The 21980-nt window shown below is 43.8% G+C and overlaps 1 protein-coding gene across 2 annotated transcripts in view; it reads right to left on the reverse strand.

Annotated features, from left to right (window-relative positions):
* Nucleotides 1-3189: 3189 nt before the first annotated feature.
* LOC135528072 (semaphorin-3ab-like) overlaps nt 3190-21980 on the reverse strand; it is a 39883-nt gene continuing 21092 nt past the window's right edge. Inside the window, exons 8-17 of one of the 2 annotated variants that reach the window (XM_064956847.1) lie at nt 21743-21857; nt 13367-13439; nt 11569-11713; nt 7856-8075; nt 7681-7769; nt 7521-7562; nt 6910-7064; nt 6537-6598; nt 4936-5078; nt 3190-4838 (exon numbers count right to left, since the gene is read on the reverse strand). In XM_064956847.1, coding sequence (XP_064812919.1) covers nt 4386-4838; nt 4936-5078; nt 6537-6598; nt 6910-7064; nt 7521-7562; nt 7681-7769; nt 7856-8075; nt 11569-11713; nt 13367-13439; nt 21743-21857 — 1497 coding nt within the window. In that variant the 3' untranslated portion in view covers nt 3190-4385. Of the gene's footprint in view, nt 4839-4935; nt 5079-6536; nt 6599-6909; nt 7068-7520; nt 7563-7680; nt 7770-7855; nt 8076-11568; nt 11714-13366; nt 13440-21742; nt 21858-21980 lie in introns of both variants that reach the window. The other variant, XM_064956846.1, reaches the window with a different exon arrangement.

The raw sequence follows: 21980 nt of genomic DNA on the forward strand, positions 1-21980 counted from the left end.
CTTGTAGAGTCCATGCCCCAACACATAAAGGGCTGTTCTGAGAGCAATATTAGGAAGGTGTTCTTAATGTTTTGTATGTTTGCGGATTTACAGCAGAATAATGTCAAATGCATTATTTTGCATTGAACAATATTGGAATGTGAGTAGTCGATGATGGATAATGTGTATGTGGACTAATAAAGTTGGTTGATATAAATCCTTCAGATCTATCATGTGTCCGCACACTATGTGCATGTACAGTGCATTCGGAATTAATCAGACCCCTTAACTTTTTCCACATTTTGTTACATTACAGCCTTATTACTGTGTAGTTGTGAAGACATCAAACTATGAAATAACACACACGGAATCATGTAATAACCAAAAAAGTGCTAAACAACTCAAAATAAATTTTATATTTGAGATTCTTCAAAGTAGCCACCCTTTGCCTTGATGACAGCTTTGCACACTCTTGGAATTCTCTCAACCAGCTTCACAAGGTAGTCACCTGGAATGCATTTCAATTAACAGGTGTGCCTTGTTAAAAGTTAATTTATTTTCTTCTTAATGTGTTTGAGCCAACCAGTTGTGTTGTGACAAGGTAGGGGTGGTATACAGAAGATATCTCTATTTGGTAAAAGACCAAGTCCATATTATGGCAAGAACAGCTGAAATGAGTAAAGAGAAACGATAGTCTATTATTACTTTAAGACATAGAGGTCAGTCAATGCGGAAAATTTCAAGAACTTTGAAAGTTTCTTCAAATGCAGTTGCAATAACCATCAAGCGCTAAAACAAAACTGGCTCTCATGAGGACCCCCACAGGAAAGGAAGACCCAGTTACCTACCTCTGCTGCAGAGGATAAGTTCATTAGATTTACCAGCCTCAGAAATTGAAGCCCAAATAAATGCTTCACAGAGCTCAAGTAACAGACACATCTCAACATCAACTGTTCAGAGGAGACTGCATGAATCAGGCCTTCATGGTCAAATTGCTGCAAAGAAACCTCTACCAAAGGACACCAATAAGAAGAAGAGACTTGCTTGGGCCAAGAAACATGAGAAATTGACATGAGACGGGTGGAAATCTGTCCTTTAGTCTGAGTCCAAAGTTTAGATTTTTGTTTCCAACCATGGTGTCTTTGTGAGACACAGAGTAGGTGAACGGATGATTTCCACATGTGTGGTTCCCACTGTGAAGCATGGAGGAGGAGGTGTAATGGTGTGGTGCTGCTTTGCTGGTAAAACTGTCAGTGATTTATTTAGAATTCAAGGCACACTTAACCAGCATGACTACCACATCATTCTGCAGCTATACGCCCTGACATCAGGTTTGCGCTTAGCAGGACTATCAGTTGTTTTTCAACAGGACAATAACCCAACACACCTCCAGGCTGTGTAAGGGTTATTTGACAAAAGAAGGAGATTGATGGAGTGCAGCATCAGATGACCGGGCCTGTACAATCACCCAAACTCAACCCAATTAAGATGGTTTGGGATGAGTCGGACCGCAGAGTGAAGGAAAAGCAGCCAACAAGTTATCAGCATATGTGGGAACTCTTTCAAGGCTGTTGGGAAAACATTCCAGGTGAAACTGGTTGAGAGAATGCCAAGTGTGTGCAAAGCTGTCATCAAGGCAAAGAGTGGCTACTTAATATATTTTGATTTGTTGAACACTTTTTTGGTTACTACATGATTCCTGTTGTGTAATTTCATAGTTTTATTCTACAATGTAGGAAATAGTAAAAATAAAGAAAAATCTTTGAATGAGTAAGTGTGTCCAAACTTTTGACTGGTACTGTAAGTATTCAGATCCTTTACTCAGTACTTTGTTGAAGCACCTTTGGCAGCGATTTCAGCCTTGAGTCTTCTTGGGTATGACGCTACAAGTTTGACACAGTTGTATTTGGGGGGATTTTCCCATGCTTCTCTGCAGATCCTCTCAAACTCTGTCAGGTTGGATGGGGAGCGTTGCTGCACAGCTATTTTCATGGTCTCTCCAGAGATGTTTGATCCGGTTCAAGTCCAGGCTCTGGCTGGCCCACTCAAGGACATTCAGAGACTTGTCCTGAAGCCACTCCTGCGTTGTCTTGGCTGTGTGCTTGGGGTCGTTGTCCTTTTGGAAGGTGAACCTTTGCCTCAGTTTGAGGTCCTGAGCGCTCTGGAGCAGGTTTTCATCAAGGATCTCTCTGTATCATGCTCCGTTCATCTTTCCCTCGATCCTGACTAGTCTCCCAGTCCCTGCCGCTGAAAAACATCTCTAGAGCATGATGCTGCCGCTACCATGCTTTACCATAGGGATGGCGCCAGGTTACCTCCAGGCGTGACACTTCTCATTCAGGCCAAAAAGTTCAATCTTGGTTTTATCAGACCCAGAGAGTCATGTTTCTCATGGTTTGAGAGTCCTTTAGGTGCCTTTTGGCAAACTCCAAGTGGGCTTCCATCTGGCCATTCTACCATAAAGGCCTGATTGGTGGAGTGCTGCAGAGATGGTTGTCCTTCTGGAAGGTTCTCCCATCTCCACAGAGGAACTCTGGATCTCTGTCAGAATGACCATCGGGTTCTTGGTCACCTCCTTCTAGGAAGAGTCTTGGTGGTTCCAAACTTCATCCATTTAAGAATGATGGAGGCCACTGTGTTCTTGGGGACCTTCAATGCTGCAGACATTTTTTGTCCCCTTCCCCAGATCTGTGCCTTGACACAATCCTGTCTCGGAGCTCTACGGACAGTTCCTTCACCATGATGGCTTGGTTTTTGCTCTGACATGCATTGTCAACTGTCGGACCTCATATAGACAGGTGTGTGCGTTTCCATATCATGTCCAATGAATTGAATCTACTACAGGTGGACTCCAATCAAGTTGTAGAAACATCTCAAGGATGATCGATGGAAACAGGATGCACCTGAACTCAATCTCGAGTCTCATAGCAACGGGTCTTATGTACTTATGTAAATAAGGTATTTCTGTTTTTTATTTGTAATAAATTAGAAAATAAATCTAAAAACCTGTTTTTGCTTTGTCATTATGGGGTATTGTGTGTAGATTGTTGATCTGTAAAAAGTTGTTTATCCATTTTTGAATAAGGCTGTATCATAACAAAATGTGGAAAAAGTCATGGTGTTTGAATACTTTCCGAATGCACTGCATGTGTGCGTGTATGTCTCCTTTTGTTGATTGACAGGCTTCCTATAGCACAAAAAGGAAACGTATGAAAACATACTGGCAGAATTTAATATTTACATTGGATGTCTCCTTAACTTGGGAGAGATCAATTGAAAACATTTGATTTAATTTTAAAGTCAATTTGGAAAATCACATGAAATAAATATTGGCACAGAGATATAAATATACGCTACACAATGAAATACATGAGCGCATAATGAATCAGGGAAGGATCTGAACAAGGTCTTTGAGGAAAGCATCAACATTACATGTTTCATTATAAAATACTTTCCATCATACTTTAAGGTAGTGAATAAAGTACACACACAGACACACACACACACACACACACACACACACACACACACACACACACACACACACACACACACACACACACACACACACACACGCGCGCGCGTGCCGCGAGGACATTGCTCAGTAAAGAAGTCTGACAACATTAAAAATGTCTCTGTCTCTCTCTGCTTTTATGCAGCTGCTCCAGAACATAAAACTAAAGTTTATTTTCCTACAGCATTAGAAGTGCTTTAGCTTTGCTGCATTTCGTTTTGGCAGTCTTGCAAGTTTGACTCAGATTTCCCCCTTTTAATTCCTCTGATGCACTAATGTCAAACACACCCAGCATCAATGATGCCAGTTATGTGGAGTCAAGCTTGAGTTGAAAGCCTGATGAACACCACAGAGCATTTACTAAATAAAACTGACCTTATACAACTACTGAAACAAACCTTTTTATACAAAACTTAAATAAATACGACACATATTTAAATAAGATTTTTTTTTACATTAAACATCAAAGACAAATCACAAATGTTGTGCCTCAGAGACACATAAGTCTCTCTCACGTGCTTGAGTCCTTTTGACTCCCTCTCTGTCTTTTGTTGGGACAGATCCCAGCTCGCTTCACCTCCTCTGTACATTAGACCCAGTCAGTTCCTCAGACAAGTTCACATAGTGTGTCTTATGAGACATCACATTCTTCCAGGTCCTCTTCATGCCTTAATATATTCCTCACCAGTCTCTTGGACATGCTGTGCATCCTTCATACAACACGCTACGCAACCACATTCACATTTCTGAGTCCAGCCCACACTGAACCTCCTATGTCCCCAATCTACATGAATATGTGTTTTTGTAAGTGTGTGTGTGTGTGTCTTTGAGAAAGTGAGACAGTGTTTGAGGGTGTAAGTCAGAAGAAAGCATGTTCTAGGCAGTAGAGCATCTAAGCACTTCGTGGAGACCTCTGCTGGGGTTTGCTCCTGCTCTTCCTCCCGCCTCCTCCTCCACCTCCACCTTGGCCTCCATGTTTGTGCCTCTCGCCCCTGGGGCCGTCCCCTGTCTTGCGGTTGGTGTCCTTGGTCTGATCCTGGTCGCGGTTGCGGTTCCGGCGTTGTCGGAAGCCCAGCCTCTGACAGTGCTTCTCCAGGCTGCTGGGATGGATGAGGGCCATGACGTCCTGGTACCAAGGCTGGAAGGCATCTGGGCTTTGGTTGGGGTTGTTAGGGGACCAGGAGAGGGCACGGGAGGGGCTCCACACACTCAGACGGATGGTGACGGCAGTCCAACGGAAGCCATGCTCCTCCAGTTGACAGTGATACACGCCAGAGTGACCCGTCTCGGCCTGACGGATCAGAACACCTCTCTCAATCACCACCAGCTGCTCTCCTGACTGCAACTGCAACACAGAGAGAAGTGTGAGTGTGTAGGCCAGCGTGTGTGTGTATGTGTATGTGTGTGTGTGTGTGTGTAACTGCCTGTGTGTCAGTATGTACCTGATGCAGCTCAGGGCTGTTCTCTCCTGCCTGTATGTACCAAGTGACGGCTGCATGTCTGGATTTGGGCATGCACTCCAGATAGGTGCTGTTACCCTCGGCAACCATCATCACCCTCTGCTCTGCTTTCACCTGCAGACCAGCTGAACAGAGACAGAGAAAATTGTCACAAGGTCTGCTCTATATAGAAACCCAAGCTAGTATGCATTACCAGTCAAAAGTTTGAACACCTACTCATTCAACGGTTTTTCTTTATTTTTACTATTTTCTACATTGCAGAACAATAGTGAAGACATCAAAACTATGAAATAACACACATGGAATCATGAAGAAACCGAAAAAGTGTTAAACAAATCAAAGTAAATTTTATGTTTGAGATTCATAAAAGTAGCCACCCTTTGCTTTGATGACTGCTTTGCACACTCTTGGCATTCTCTCAACCAGCTTCATGAGGTAGTCACCTGGAATGCATTTAAATTAACAGGTGTGCCTTGTTAAAAGTTCATTTGTGGAATTTCTTTCCTTCTTAATGCTTTACAGCCTATCAGTAATGTTGTTACAAGGTAGGGGTGGTATACAGAAGATAACCCAATTTGGTAAAAGACCAAGTCCATACTATGGCAAGAACAGCTCAAATAAGCAAAGAGAAACGATAGTCCATCATTCCTTTAAGACATGAAAGTCAGTCAATGCGGAAAATTTCAAGTGCAGTTGCAAAAACCATCAAGTGCTATGATGAAACTGGCTTTCATGAGGACCTCCACATGAAAAGAAGACCCAGAGTTACTTCTTAATAATAAGAAGAGACTTGCTTGAGCCAAGAAACATGAGCAAAGGACATGAGACCGGTGGAAATCTGTCCTTTAGTCTGATGACTCCAAATTTGAGATTTTTGGTTCCAACCGCCGTGTCTTTGTGAGATGCAGAGTAGAGTGTAGGTGAGCGGATGATCCCCGCATGTGTGGTTCCCACCGTGAAGCATGGAGTTGTGATGGTGTGGGGGTGCTTTGCTGGTGACACTGTCAGTGATTTGTTTAGAATTCAAGGCACACTTAACCAGCATGGCTACCACAGCATTCTTCAATGATACACCATCCCATCTAGTTTACACTTAGTGGGACCATCATTAGTTTTTCAACAGGACAATGACCCAAAACACACTTAACAGGCTGTGTAAGGGCTATTTGACAAAGAAGAGTGATTGAGTGCTGCATCAGATGTCCTGGCCTTCACAATCACCCAACCTCAAACCAATTGAGACGATTCGAGATGAGTTGGACCGCTGTGCTCAGCATATATAGGAACTCCTTCAAGACGGTTGATAAAGCATTCCTCTTGAAGCTGGTTGAGAGAATGCCTGTCATAAAGGCAAAGGGTGGCTAGAATCTCAAATATTAAATATATTTGGATTTATTTAACACTTTTTTGGTTACTACATGATTCCATATGTGTTATTTCATAGTTTTGATGACTTCCCTATTATTCTACACTGTAGGAAATAGTGCAAATAAAGAAAAACCCTTGAATGAGTAGGTGTGTCCAAACTTTTTGACTGGTACTGTATGTCTGTGGGGTTGCGGCTTCTGACAGTCTCTGCTCACCTCCCTGTCTGACACACTGTGTCAGAGGGTCCTCCTCATCACCAACCTGGCGAGCGTTCCTCCTTCGGTGAGAGGAAAACAAAAAATACATAATGTTAGATAAGAGTATGCACTAAATGTGAGCATTTATGAGTAGGGCAGGACTATAGCTACATAGACATGTATTGGATGAGTGGGTACTGGGTATATGAGAGTGAGCTGGCATGTCATAGACTTAAACTTACAACTTTATTTTCCTCTCTATTTTAACAGCAGGTTTATTCATGTTTAGTTTATACTGTAGTTCTATACTGTAACTGTGTGAAGTGCTCGCTAGATATACAGTAAGTGTTGGATTATAAGTCTGGGTTGCGTGTGAGCTAAGTGTTTCCACCTGCGTGCAATGGGCATGAAGGGGCTGCAGGCGTGTCCGTCCCAGGTGCAGTAGGGATCTCTGGCCAGACAGCATTCAGTGCAGGCCTGGCCGTACAGCTCACACTGGAACAGAGCCAACTGGGCCACACCCTCCGCAGAACCCACAAACAGCCACTGCTGTAGTCACACAGACACACACACACACACACAAACACACAAAAAGAAAAAAGAAAACATAGAAGAAAAACACATCATTATAAAATGGCTGAGAGAGCTAATGCCACAACCGTCAGTTATTTCAGGAATTATTCTTTCGATGATTCACACTTTCCAAATTCACACACGACTGAGACTGACTGCTACAGAGCATGTTTACGTGTGTTTATGTAGATTCACCATCTCAATGTGCACCAGCCCACTAGGCAAAAACTGGTTAAATCAAAGTTGTTTCCATGTCATTTCAATTGAATTACTTTGAACTAACATGGAATAGAAGTTGGATTGACGTCTGTGCCCAGTGGGATTCCTCATCGCTCTGTGGTTACCATAGCAACCAGTGAATAAGCACTTCTTGGAGATATAAGCTTTGTGTGTGTTTGGGGGGGGAGGGTATATGTGCATCATTCTTACCTTTTTCTTGGACAGTGTCATGGTAGTCACAGGTGACTTATGCTGTGGTGGGAGAGGGGAAAAGGTGTTAGGGTAAACCAGAACAGAAGAAACTACAGATATGTCAAAAAATGATCTAAAACTACAGATTTGTCAAAGTAAGGATACAACAAACTTGTACCTGGAAGACCTGCAGCTGCTCCAGGGTGACCTCCTGGGTGACACCGTGTTCTTTAGGGAGGGGGATAGACTTCAGCACCTGGCCTGAGTCTGCAACACAGAGAACACTCCTGCTTGTACTGTACTCAAACACACACTCACGTGCACGCACACATACACAAAACCTATCCCCACACCTGTGCCAATGAACAGGACGTCATACTGTCCGTCCACTGCCTCTACTCGGTCCACGAGCAGTCGGCTGAATTTGTAGTGCACTCCCACCCTGACCAACAGAGGGCGCCCTCCCTGAGGCAGCACTGCTTCCTGCAGCAGAGGGTGGGTACGGCTGAAGAAGATGACGTCATCAGGGTACTCCCGGGTGGAGCTGTAGCTACCGTATGTACTGCTGGGACACTGAAAGGAGAGGGAGAGAGATAGGGAGAGCTGCATTGGCGTCAAGCATTCAATGAAATGGAAAGAGTTGGGCAAAACATGGTTAAAGTTCGGATCAAGTTAAGGTTGAGAAGAGTTGTAATAAGTTGTGCCTTTGGACTAGAATATTTGTTGAGCTTGAGTTGGGTCAAAGATAGTGCTTGTATTCCTTAATTTGGACTGGTAGAGAGCCTCGTTCCCAGCTACATTCAGTATACAGTGGCAAGAAAAAGTATGTGAACCCTTTGGAAATACCTGGATTTCTGAATAAATTGGTCAAAACATTTGATCTGATCTTCATCTAGGTTAAAACAAATAGACAAACACAGTCTGCTTAAACTAACACACAAACAATAACACGCTTTCATGTCTTTATTGAACACAGCGTGTAAACATTTATAGTGCAGGGTGGAAAAAGTGAAACCTTGGATTCAATAACTGGTTGACCCTCCTTTAGCAGCAATAACCTCAACCAAACATTTCTGTAGTTGCAGATCAGACCTTCATAATGTTCAGGAGGAATTTTGGACCATTTCTCTTTACAAAACTGTTTCAGTTCAGTAATATTCTTGGAATGTCTGGTGTGAACTGCTCTCTTGAGGTCATGCCAAAGCATCTCAATCGGTTTGAGGTCAGGACTGGGCCACTCCAGAAGGCATATTTTCTTCTGTTGAAGCCAATCTGTTGTTGATTTACTTATTATGTGTTTTGAGTCATTGTCCTGTTGCATCACCCAATTTCTGTAGAGCTTCAATTGGCGGACAGAGAGACTAATATTCTCTTGAAAAATGTCTTGATAAAATTGGAGAAATAATTTATCCGTCGATGATAGCAAGCTGTCAAGGCAATGAGGCAGCAAAGCAGCCCCAAACCATGATGCTCCCTCCACCATACTTTACAGTTGTTGGTGTTGGTGTGCTGTGCCTTTTTTCCTCCACACAACAACTCAACTGTAGTTTCATCTGTCCACAGAATATTTTGCCAGTAACGCTGTGGAATATCCAAACTTCAGACTTGCAGCAATGGATTATTTTTGGACAGCAGTGGCTTCTTTCGTGGTGTCCTCCCATGAACAACATTCTTGTTTACTGTTTTACGAATCGTAGACTCTTCAACAGAGATGTTAGCGTGTTCCAGAGATTTCTGTAGATCTTTTTAGCTGACACTCTAGCATTCTTCCTAACCTCATTGTGCATTCTGCATTGTGCTCTTGCAGTCATCTTTTTAGGATGGCCACTCTTAGGGAAAGTAGCAACAGTGCTGAACTTTCTCAATTTATAGACCATTTTTCTTATTGGGGACTGATGAACAGTCCCCAACAACCCTTTCCAGCTTTATGCAAGGCAACAATTCTTAATCATGGGTCTTCTGAGATCTCTTCTGTTTGAGGCATGGTTCACATCAGGCAATGCTTCTTGTGAATAGAAATCTCAAATTTGAGTGTTTTTTATATGGCAAGGCAGCTCTAACCAGCATCTCCAATCTCGTCTCATTGATTGGACTCCGGGTGAGCTGACTCCTGACTCCAATTAGCTTTCGGAGAAGTCATTAGCCTAGGGGTTCACATACTTTTTCCAACCTACACTGAATGTTTAAATTATATATTCAATATAGACAAGAAAAATACAATAATTTGTGTGTATAAGCACAGTATGTTTGTCTATTGTTGTGACTAAGATGAAGATCAGATCAAAATTGATAACCAATCCAATGCAGAAATCCAGGTAAATCCAAAGGGTTCACAAACAGTTGAAGTCGAAAGTTTACATACAGTTAGGTTCGAGTCATTAAAACTTGTTTTTCAACCATTGCAGACATTTCTTGTTAACAAACTATAGTTTTGGCAAGTCGGTTAGGACATCTACTTTGTGCATGACACAAGTAATTTTTCCAACAATTGTTTACATACAGATTATTTCACTTATAATTCATTGTATCACAATTCCAGTGGGTCAGAAGTGTACATACACTAAGTTGTTTGTGCCTTTAAACAGCTTGTAAAATTCCAGAAAATGATGTCATGGCTTTAGAGGCTTCTGATAGGCTAATTGACATCATTTGAGTCAATTGGCGGTGTACCTGTAGATATATTTCAAGGCCTACCTTCAAACTCAGTGCCTCTTTGCTTGACATCATGGGAAAATCAAAAGAAATCAGCCAAGACCTCAGAAAACAAACTGTAGACCTCCACAAGTCTGGTTTATCCTTGGGAGCATTTTCCAAACGCCTGAAGGTACCACGTTCATCTGTACAAACAATAGTATGCAAGTACTATGGGACCATGTAGCTGTCATACCGCTCAGGAAGGATACACGTTCTGTCTCCTAGAGATGAATGTACTTTGGTGCAAAAAGTGCAAATCAATCCCAGAACAACAGTAAAGGACCTTGTGAAGATGCTGGAGGAAACCAGTACAAAAGTATCTATATCCACAGTAAAACGAGTCCTATATCGACATAACCTGAAAGGCCGCTCAGCAAGGAAGAAGCCACGGCTCCAAAACCGCCATGAAAAGCCAGACTATGGTTTGCAACTGCACATGGGGTCAAAGATTGTACTTTTTGGAGAAATGTCCTCTGGGCTGATGAAACAAAAATATAAATGTTTGGCCATATCGACCATTGTTATGTTTGGAGGAAAAAGGGTGAGGCTTGCAAGCTGAAGAACACCATCCCAACCATGAAGCACGGGGGTGGCAGCATCATGTTATGGGGGTGGCAGCATCATGTTATGGGGGTGCTTTGCTGCAGGAGGGACTAGTGCACTTCACAAAATAGATGGGGATCACGAGGAATGAAAATTATGTGGATATATTGAAGCAACATCTCAAGACATCAGTTTGTGAAGTTAAAGCTTGGTCGCAAATGGGTCTTCCAAATGGACAATGACCCCAAGCATACTTCCAAAGTTGTGGCAAAATGGCTTAAGGACAACAAAGTCAAGGTACTGGAGTGGCCATCACAAAGCCCTGACCTCAATCCCATAGAAAATTTGTGGTCAGAACTGAAGAAGTGTGTGCAGGCAAGGATGCCTACAAACCTGACTCAGCTACACCAGCTCTGTCAGGAGGAATGGGCCAAAATTCACCCAACTTATTGTGGGAAGCTTTTGGAAGGCTACCCAAAACGTTTGACCCAAGTTAAACGATTTAAAGGCAATGCTACCAAATACTAATTGAGTGTATGCAAACTTCTGACCCACTGGGAATGTGATGAAAGAAATAAAAGCTGAAATAAATCATTCTCTCTACTATTATTCTGACATTTCACATTCTTAAAATAAAAAATAACTGGCCTAAGACAGGAAATTTTTACTTGGATTACTGAGTTTAAAAACTGAGTTTAAATGTATTTGGCTAAGGTGTATATAAACTTCTGACTTCAACTGTACTTTTTCTTGCCACTATAACTTGACGAATCAGAATATGGTGAGTAATGAAGGACAGGGAATGACAGATCATTAGTAGAGAACTTACTGTGCCAGGTCTTGGATAGGGGACCTTTCCTGTGAACTCGGCCCACTTGTACTGCGGTCCCTCCTTGTGGTAGAAGTTTCCCTTGAAGGCCCTTACCACGTCCTGCATGTGGTACACACACACTGCTGAACCATTCAGAACGTCACTGTGGGGAAGAGAGGGGATAGTGTGTCAGTCATTATTACCTTTCAATCAACTGTCAACTGTTTTAGAAAGAAAATCTATTTTTTTGTCCTTTAAAATAACATCAAATTGGTCATAAATACAGTGTAGACATTGTTAATGTTGTAAATGACTACTGTAACTGGAAAAGGCAGATTTTTTTATGGAATATCTACATAGGCGTACAGAGGCCCATTATCAGCAACCATCACTCTTGTGTTCCAATGGCACTTTGTGTTAGCTAATCCAAGTTTATAATTTTAAAAGAAAAATTGCCAGGAAACTGAAGATCTTGTACAACGCTGTGTACTACTCCCTTCACAGAACAGCGCAAACTGGCCCTAACCAGAATAGAAAGAGGAGTGGGAGGCCCCGGTGCACAACTGAGCATGAGGACAAGTACATTAGAGTGTCTAGTATGAGAAACAGACACCTCACAAGTCCGCAACTGGCAGCTTCATTAAATAGTACCCGCAGAACACCAGTCTCAACGTCAACAGTGAGGAGGTGACTCCAGGATTCTGGCCTTGTCCTCTTGCTCAGTTGTGCACCGGGGCCTCCCACTCCTCTTTCTATTCTGTTTATAGCCAGTTTGCAGTGTTCTGTGAAGGGAGTAGTACACAGCGTTGTACAAGATCTTCAGTTTCTTGGCAATTTCTCGCATGGAATAACCTTCATTTCTCAGAACAAGAATAGACTGACGAGTTTCAGAAGTAAGTTCTTTGTTTCTAGCCATTTTGAGCCTGTAATCGAACCCACAAATGCTGATGCTCCAGATACTAGACTAGTCTAAAGAAGGTCAGTTTTATTGCTTCTTTAATCAACAACACTTTTCAGCTGTGCTGACATAATTGCAAAATTATTTTCTAATGAGCAATTAGCCTTTTAAAATGATAAACTTGGATTAGCTAACACAATGTGCCATTGGAACACAGGAGGGATGGTTGCTGATAATGGGCCTCTGCACAACTATGTAGATATTCCATTTTAAAAATCTGCCATTTCCAGCTACGATAGTCATTTACAAACGCCAGTTCGTTGATATATATGTTGAAGAGGGTGAGGCTTAAGCTACATCCCTGTCTCACCCCACGGCCCTGTGTGAAGAAATGTGTGTGTTTTTTGCCAATTTTAACCGCACACTTGTTGTTTGTATACATTTTATAATGTCGTATGTTTTACCCCCAACACCACTTTCCATCAATTTGTATAGCAGACCCTCATGCCAAATTGAGTCAAAGGCTTTTTTGAAATCAACAAAGTATGAGAAGACTTGCCTTTGTTTTGGTTTGTTTGGTTGTCAATTAGGGTGTGCAGGGTGAATACATGGTCTGTTGTACGGTAATTTGGTAAAAAGCCAATTTGACATTTGCTCAGTACCTTGTTTTCATTGAGGAAATGTATGAGTCTGCTGTAAATAATAATGCAGAGGATTTTCCCAAGGTTACTGTTGACGAATATCAGTATCAGTATCTCTCTCTCTCTCTCACACACACACACACACACACACACACACACACACACACACACACACACACACACACACACACACACACACACACACACACACACACACACACACACACACACACACACACACACACACACACACACACACACAAACAGGCTGAATCACCTGGATGTGGTAAAGAGTCCGTAGATCAGAGGGTTTTTCTTGTCCTTCCCATCATGGAGGATAAATATGTCCTCTGGAAGGAGAAGAGAAGGGATACATGTTGCATTAGGTGAGAAACCTGGGTCAAACTGATTGTAGGGTTGATTTGCATTATTAAATATGTGACATGACAGGTACAAGGTACATATCCACCCTCCACAGCATAGACAAGGTACATATCCACCCTCCACAGCATAGACATGGTACATATCCACCCTCCACAGCATAGACAAGGTACATATCCACCCTCCACAGCATAGACAAGGTACATATCCACCCTCCACAGCATAGACATGGTACATATCCACCCTCCACAGCATAGACAAGGTACATATCCACCCTCCACAGCATAGACAAGGTACATATCCACCCTCCACGGCATAGACAAGGTACATATCCACCCTCCACAGCATAGACATGGTACATATCCACCCTCCACAGCATAGACAAGGTACATATCCACCCTCCACAGCATAGACAAGGTACATATCCACCCTCCACGGCATAGACAAGGTACATATCCACCCTCCACAGCATGGACAAGGTACATATCCACCCTCCACAGCATAGACAAGGTACATATCCACCCTCCACGGCATAGACAAGGTACATATTCACCCTCCACAGCATAGACATGGTACATATCCACCCTCCACAGCATAGACAAGGTACATATCCACCCTCCACAGCATAGACAAGGTACATATCCACCCTCCACGGCATAGACAAGGTACATATCCACCCTCCACAGCATAGACATGGTACATATCCACCCTCCACAGCATAGACAAGGTACATATCCACCCTCCACAGCATAGACAAGGTACATATCCACCCTCCACGGCATATACAAGGTACATATCCACCCTCCACAGCATAGACATGGTACATATCCACCCTCCACGGCATAGACAAGGTACATATCCACCCTCCACAGCATAGACATGGTACATATCCACCCTCCACAGCATAGACAAGGTACATATCCACCCTCCACAGCATAGACAAGGTACATATCCACCCTCCACAGCATAGACAAGGTACATATCCACCCTCCACAGCATAGACAAGGTACATATCCACCCTCCACGGCATATACAAGGTACATATCCACCCTCCACAGCATAGACATGGTACATATCCACCCTCCACAGCATAGACAAGGTACATATCCACCCTCCACAGCATAGACAAGGTACATATCCACCCTCCACAGCATAGACAAGGTACATATCCACCCTCCACAGCACAGATAAGGTATATAAAGCCACACTCAACAACCCCACTTCTGAAGCCCTCAAAAGCAATGGCATGTTCAGTGGAGGGAGGCACAGAGTGCTCTACGACATCTACAAAATGGCTGGTGGATCTCCAAAGCACGAGAAATACAATCTTGTGCGGACAGATATAACACTTTTATGATGCCCTGAAGAACACACACGGCCCAAGAAGTTGCTTTCTCCGTACCCTCAGAAGTTCAGATGGGTCTACACTCATAAAGTAAAATAATCCAGAGGTGGGGTGTGCATTTTGAAAGTGACCAGAATCGTGTTCCACACTCAGAGATCCTACAGAAAACTGCAGGAGCACTGACGAGTCCATCACACACCACTATGGCTCAGCCATGCTATCCGGATGCCAGAGGATTGCCTGCCACAAAAGATGCTGCACGGACAGCTACAATTGGGCCATTGCTCTTCAGCTGGGCAGAAAAAGCAGCTGAAGAACCAACTGAAGACATCACTAAAGAAGTGTGGGATAAATCCTGCCTCCCTCCAGAATGTTGATGTGGACTGTTCCACCTGGCCAGGCCTCTGCCATCAAAGAGTGCAGTTGGCAGCGGAAAAAAGGACTGAACGTAGTCTGGCAAGGAGACTGGCCTCAACGGCAGATAATGTGCATCCTGCATCGGATTATACAGTTGTCAGCAAACCCACAAGCAGTAGTGGAAGTCATCATCGCATACGAAATGTGTGTATGTATGTGTGAGCATGCGAGTGAGCAAGTGTACAAGTGTGTGTGTGTGTGTGTGTGTGTGTGTGTGTGTGTGTGTGTGTGTGTGTGTGTGTGTGTGTGTGTGTGTGTGTGTGTGTGTGTGTGTGTGTGTGTGTGTGTGTGTGTGTGTGTGTGTGTGTGTGTGTGTGTGCGTGTGTCATAATGTGTGTAGTTGACTCAGTTTAACCCCAGAGAGAAGAAAGGAGGGGGTGAAGTAGGGCTCAGGTTGTTTATTCTACTGTCTGGTTGTCTTTACAAAGAGACGTGTGATAAGAGACCGGTCCTGTCTCTCTGTCTCAATCTCAGCGAGGCCAGCTACTGATCACATCACTTACAAATACACCATGGCCTATATAACCACACATAAACATAGACACACACATGCACACACACACTAATCACCCCATAACACACATGAAAAACGAGCAAGACTTCTACAAACAAGCAAGACTTCTGGCTCTCACAGACCTGTAACTTCTTCTTTAAGAGGCTCCTCTGTCCACCACTCGTTACCTGTATTAACGCCACCTGTTTGAACTTGTTATCAGTATAAAAGACACCTGTCCACAACCTCAAACAGTCACACTCCAAACTCCACTATGGCCAAGACCAAAGAGCTGTCAAAGGACACCAGAAACAAAATTGTAGACCTGCACCAGGCTGGGAAGACTGAATCTGCAATAGGTAAGCAGCTTGGTTTGAAGAAATCAACTGTGGGAGCAATTATTAGGAAATGGAAGACATACAAGACCACTGATAATCTCCCTCGATCTGGGGCTCCACGCCTGATTTCACCCCGTGGGGTCAAAATGATCACAAGAACAGTGAGCAAAAATCCCAGAACCACACGGGGGGACCTAGTGAATGACCTGCAGAGAGCTGGGACCAAAGTAACAAAGCCTACCATCAGTAACACACTACGCCGCCAGGGACTCAATTCTTGCAGTGCCAGACGTGTCCCCCTGTGCTTAAGCCAGTACATGTCCAGGCCCGTCTGAAGTTTGCTAGAGAGCATTTGGATGATCCAGAAGAAGATTGGGAGAATGTCATATGGTCAGATCAATCCAAAATATAACTTTTTAGTAAAAACTCAACTCGTCGTGTTTGGAGGACAAAGAATGCTGAGTTGCATCCAAAGAATACCACACCTACTGTGAAGCATGGGGGTTAGAAACATCATGCTTTGGGGCTGTTTTTCTGCAAAGGGACCAGGACGACTGATCCGTGTAAAGGAAAGAATGAATGGGGCCATGTATCGTAAGATTTTGAGTGAAAACCTCCTACCATCAGCAAGGGCATTGAAGATGAAACGTGGCTGGGTCTTTCAGCAAGACAATGATCCCAAACACACCGCCCGGGCAACGAAGGAGCGGCTTCGTAAGAAGCATTTCAAGGTCCTGGAGTGGCCTAGCCAGTCTCCAGATCTCAACCCCATAGAAAATCTTTGGAGGGAGTTGAAAGTCCGTGTTGCCCAGCAACAGCCCCAAAACATCACTGCTCTGGAGGAGATCTGCATGGAGGAATGGGCCAAAATACCAGCAGCATTGGGGTGGCAGTTTAGCCTAGTGGTTAGAGCATTGGACTAGTAACCGGAAGGTTGCAAGTTCAAACCTCCAAGCTGACAAGGTACAAATCTGTCGTTCTGCCCCTGAACAGGCAGTTAACCCACTGTTCCTAGGCCGTAATTGAAAATAAGAATTTGTTCTTAACTGACTTGCCGAGTTAAATAAAGGTAAAAATAAAAAAAACCTTGTGAAGACTTACAGAAAATGTTTGACCTCTATCATTGCCAACAAAGGGTATATAACAAAGTATTGAGATAAACTTTTGTTATTGACCAAATACTTATTTTTCACCATAATTTGCAAATAAATTCATTAAAAATCCTACAATGTGATTTTCTGGATTTTTTTTCTAATTTTGTCTGTCATAGTTGAAGTGTACCTATGATGAAAATTACAGGCCTCTCTCATCTTTTTAAGTCGGAGAACTTGCACATTTGGTGGCTGACTAAATACTTTTTTGCCCCACTGTACATCAATGATGTTGCTCTCGCTACTGGTGATTCCCTTATCCACATCTACGCAGATGACACCATTCTGTATACTTCTGGCCCTTCTTTGGACACTGTGTTAGCTAACCTCCAGACGAGCTTCAATGCCATACAACTCTCCTTCCGTGGCCTCCAACTGCTCTTAAATGCATTAAAACTAAATGCATGCTCTTCAACCGATCACTGCCCGCACCTGCCAGCCCGTCCAGCATCACTACTCTGGACGGTTCTGACCTAGAATATGTGGACATCTACAAATACCTAGCTGTCTGGCTAGACTGTAAACTCTCCTTCCAGACTCACATTAAGCATCTCCAATCCAGAATGAAATCTAGAATCGGTTTCCTATTTCGCAACAAAGCATCCTTTACTCATGCTGCCAAACATACCCTCGTAAAACCATCCCACCGATCCTCGACTTCGGCGATGTCATCTATAAAATAGCCTCCAACACTCTACTCAACAAATTGGATGCAGTCTATCACAGTGCCATCCGTTTTGTCACCATAGCCCCATATATCACCCACCACTGCAACCTGTACGCTCTCGTTGGCTGGCCATCACTTTCTACTCGTGGCCAAACCCATTGGCTCCAGGTCATCTACCAGTCTCTGCTAGGTAAAGCCCCGCCTTATCTCAACTCACTGGCCACCATAGTAGCACCCACCCGTGTAACCTGCTCCAGCAGGTATATCTCACTGGTCACCCCCAAAGCCTATTTCTCCTTTTGCTGCCTTTCCTTCCAGTTCTCTGCTTGCAATGACTGGAACTGAACTGCAAAAATCACTGAAGCTGGAGACTCATATCTCCCTCACTAGCTTTCAGCACCAGCTGTCAGAGCAGCTCACAGATCACTGCACCTGTACGTAGCCCGTCTGTAAATTGCCCATCCAACTACCTCATCCCCATTCTGTATTTATTTATTTATCTTGCTCCTTTGCACCCCAGTATCTCTACTTGCACATTCATCTACTGCACATCTACCATTTCAGTGTCTAATTGGTATATTGTAATTACTTCGCCACCATGGCCTATTTATTGCCTTACCTCCCTTATCTTACCTCATTTGCACTCACTGTATATAGATTTTTATTTTTTCTACTGTATTATCGACTGTATGTTTGTTTATTCCATGTGTAACACTGTGTTGTTGTATGTGTCGAACTGCTGTGCTTTATCTTGGCCAGGTCACAGTTGTAAATGAAAACTTGTTCTCAACTAGCCTTCCTGGTTAAATAAAGGTGAAAAAAACATAAATAAATATTACACACATGCAGTCTGTGTATACACAGTTACATGAACCAGTTCTACAGACAGACATACTGAATGCGACAAACAAACACATGCACACACATACACAGGAATGCACGCACGCACGCACACCTACGCACAAACACACAAACAGACAAACACACACGCTAGCATACAGACAGTATGTATGGTGGGCTTGTAGTTGTGGTGTGGTACACAATGAAGCGTATAACTATTCTCACATTCCTCTCGTTCCTGCTGCTTCAGGTGGCCTCGATGAGATCAGTCTGGTGGGAATCTAATCTTACCTCCCACACACACACCACCGCACACACACGCCGCCGCATAGCCCAGGGCATAACACACAGCAGAGGAGTTTGGGTACACCACGCTGTGGAGACTGCTGGCTGTCTCTCTGTCACTCTCTCTCTCACCTTCTGTCTGAACAATCATCTCTCTCAAATCCCCATTTTGGGAGTCTCTTTCCTCTACATTTCTTTGTCTTTCACTTTCTCCTCACTCACTCACTCACTCACTCACTCACTCACTCACTCACTCACTCACTCACTCACTCACTCACTCTCTCTCTCTCTCTCTCTCTCTCTCTCTCTCTCTCTCTCTCTCTCTCTCGCTCTGTGTCTCTACTTTGCTTTCCAGAGGGCTCTACCTGTGTCTCTACTTTGCTTTCCAGAGGGCTCTCTCTGTGTCTCTACTTTGCTTTCCAGAGGGCTCTACCTGTGTCTCTACTTTGCTTTCCAGAGGGCTCTCTCTGTGTCTCTACTTTGCTTTCCAGAGGGCTCTACCTGTGTCTCTACTTTGCTTTCCAGAGGGTTCTACCTGTGTCTCTACTTTGCTTTCCAGAGGGCTCTACCTGTGTCTCTACTTTGCTTTCCAGAGGGCTCTACCTGTGTCTCTACTTTGCTTTCCAGAGGGCTCTACCTGTGTCTCTACTTTTCTTTCCAGAGGGCTCTACCTGTGTCTCTACTTTGCTTTCCAGAGGGCTCTACCTGTGTCTCTACTTTTCTTTCCAGAGGACTCTACCTGTGTCAGTTCCTCTAAACGAAGGGATCTGTTCGCCTGAAGGGTATATACCCTTGTCTGGCCCGCACCCCTCAGGCTCCAGCCCCTATCCTTCCCAGTCTTATCCCAAAAAAACGACTGCTTCTCCTCAACTCCTCACCCCTCCTCTTCATTCCTCCTTCTCACTCCTCTTCCCTCATCAGAGTTGGGCTATCTAGGGACTAGGATGTGGGTTCTGTCTTGCATACCCCCTGGCTACACTCACACACATAGGAACTTCCTCTCAATCCCTGAAATCTATAAACCCAAAACGAACTACTCAAGACCTTTTAGTCCTCTGCTTCGGGACAGAGGTGTTCATACCTCAACTATGTGGTCTAATAGTCATTGTGTCCTGGTCCAAACCCATGGTATGACAGTCCTGAATAACAACATAATAACAACATTGCAGTGAATTCTGTTGATGGGATTCTGACCAATTACACCTTTTAAATGTTTGCATGTTTCTCCCACTGGCCACACATTGGTTGAATCAACATTGTTTCAATGAAATTATGTTGAACCAACGTGGAATAGACATTGACTTGATGTCTGTGCCCAGTGGGCTATAATTAAAACCAGAAAAATGCCACTAAACTCTGATACTCGAAGACTTTCGCTTACCATGTCTCTCATAAGCTTTCAATCCAAGACTACTGTTGGAATCACTTTATTCTGACTGTAGGATTAGAAACGAATGTATTCAGTAAATGTTGATGGTTGAGTACTCAACACTGTCAACGATCCATTTCACCTGTACAAACAGAGATGACCTGCCAGGATAGTGGCTTTTGTCAAAGCTGACACAAGTTTTGCTCAAATATTCCTGTTGAAGTTCCGGCTTAGATAACAACCTGACTCAGACTGTGTCCACTCCTCCACCATGAGGGACCCGGACACACAACAGGCGCTCATGGGATTTGTAGTGTTTCTGGCCGACGGAGCATGGCGTAAACTAAACACTGGCCGCATTCTTGGGCTGATGATCTTTGATGATCTTTTCAGCTGCAATATGTCCCGGGGCAGGTTGTTGTGTGGGGATGTTTATGGTCATCCTCCCACTCACTGTCCTGGCTGAGACGTGTTGGGTTGGACAGAAAGGGGTGTGTGTCATAGTGTGTGTGTGTGTGTGTGTGTGTGTGTGTGTGTGTGTGTGTGTGTGTGTGTGTGTGTGTGTGTGTGTGTGTGTGTGTGTGTGTGTGCGCGTGCGCGTGTGTCATAATGTGTGTAGTTGACTCAGTTTAACCCCAGAGAGAAGAAAGGAGGGGGTGAAGTAGGGCTCAGGTTGTTTATTCTACTGTCTGGTTGTCTTTACAAAGAGACGTGTGATAAGAGACCGGTCCTGTCTCTCTGTCTCAATCTCAGCGAGGCCAGCTACTGATCACATCACTTACAGATACACCATGGCCTATATAACCACCCATGACAGAGTGCACACATAAACATAGACACACACATGCACACACACACTAATCACCCCATAACACACATGAAAAACGGAAGATGAAACAGCAGAAGAACAGTACCAGACTCTTAAATCCTTTCTAACAGAGACTAAGAGACTTCAGAGCAGTTGCCTGGGCGACCAGGGCTGAAGTACTACAGAGGCAGAGCAGGGTAAATGGACAAGGCTGCTGGTCACCGTGGTAACAGTGTGGAATACCACAAGCCAGGGTGGGGTGGAGTGGAGTTATGCTGGCTGCATGATCAAACACTGGGCCTTCTGTTGGCCAAGCATAGAATCTTCACTTCCATAGCTGTTTCAGCACCAGTACAGTCTGTACAACATTCACTCCCTCCCCCACTGCGGTCTTATTGAGATTGAATACTATTGAAGACATATGGCATGTCTGTTGTACTTTAGGATGATTGTCTGTATGTTTGACTTATTGTATTCATGGTTATGGTCGATAATCTTATGGTCATGCGTGTGGTCACTGGTAAGTAAGAGTGAGGTAAATTTGATAGTTGATACTCACGTAGATGATCAAAGTGAGTCTGTATCCCGTCGGATCCAGGGATGGAGCAGACTATACGTGCCTTCTGGAAGGTGCTCCACTTGTTCACCAGACTCCTCTGACCCCCGATGTCATTCTGTACAGATTAGAACAGATGTCACGATCGACATAGACAGCAACTATGATAGAAAAAATATAAACAAACACACATACAGGCAACACACACACACACACACGTCAATACCAGCAGACACAACAC

This window comes from Oncorhynchus masou, chromosome 33 (genome assembly GCF_036934945.1).
Source record: "Oncorhynchus masou masou isolate Uvic2021 chromosome 33, UVic_Omas_1.1, whole genome shotgun sequence".
NCBI lineage: Eukaryota > Metazoa > Chordata > Actinopteri > Salmoniformes > Salmonidae > Oncorhynchus > Oncorhynchus masou.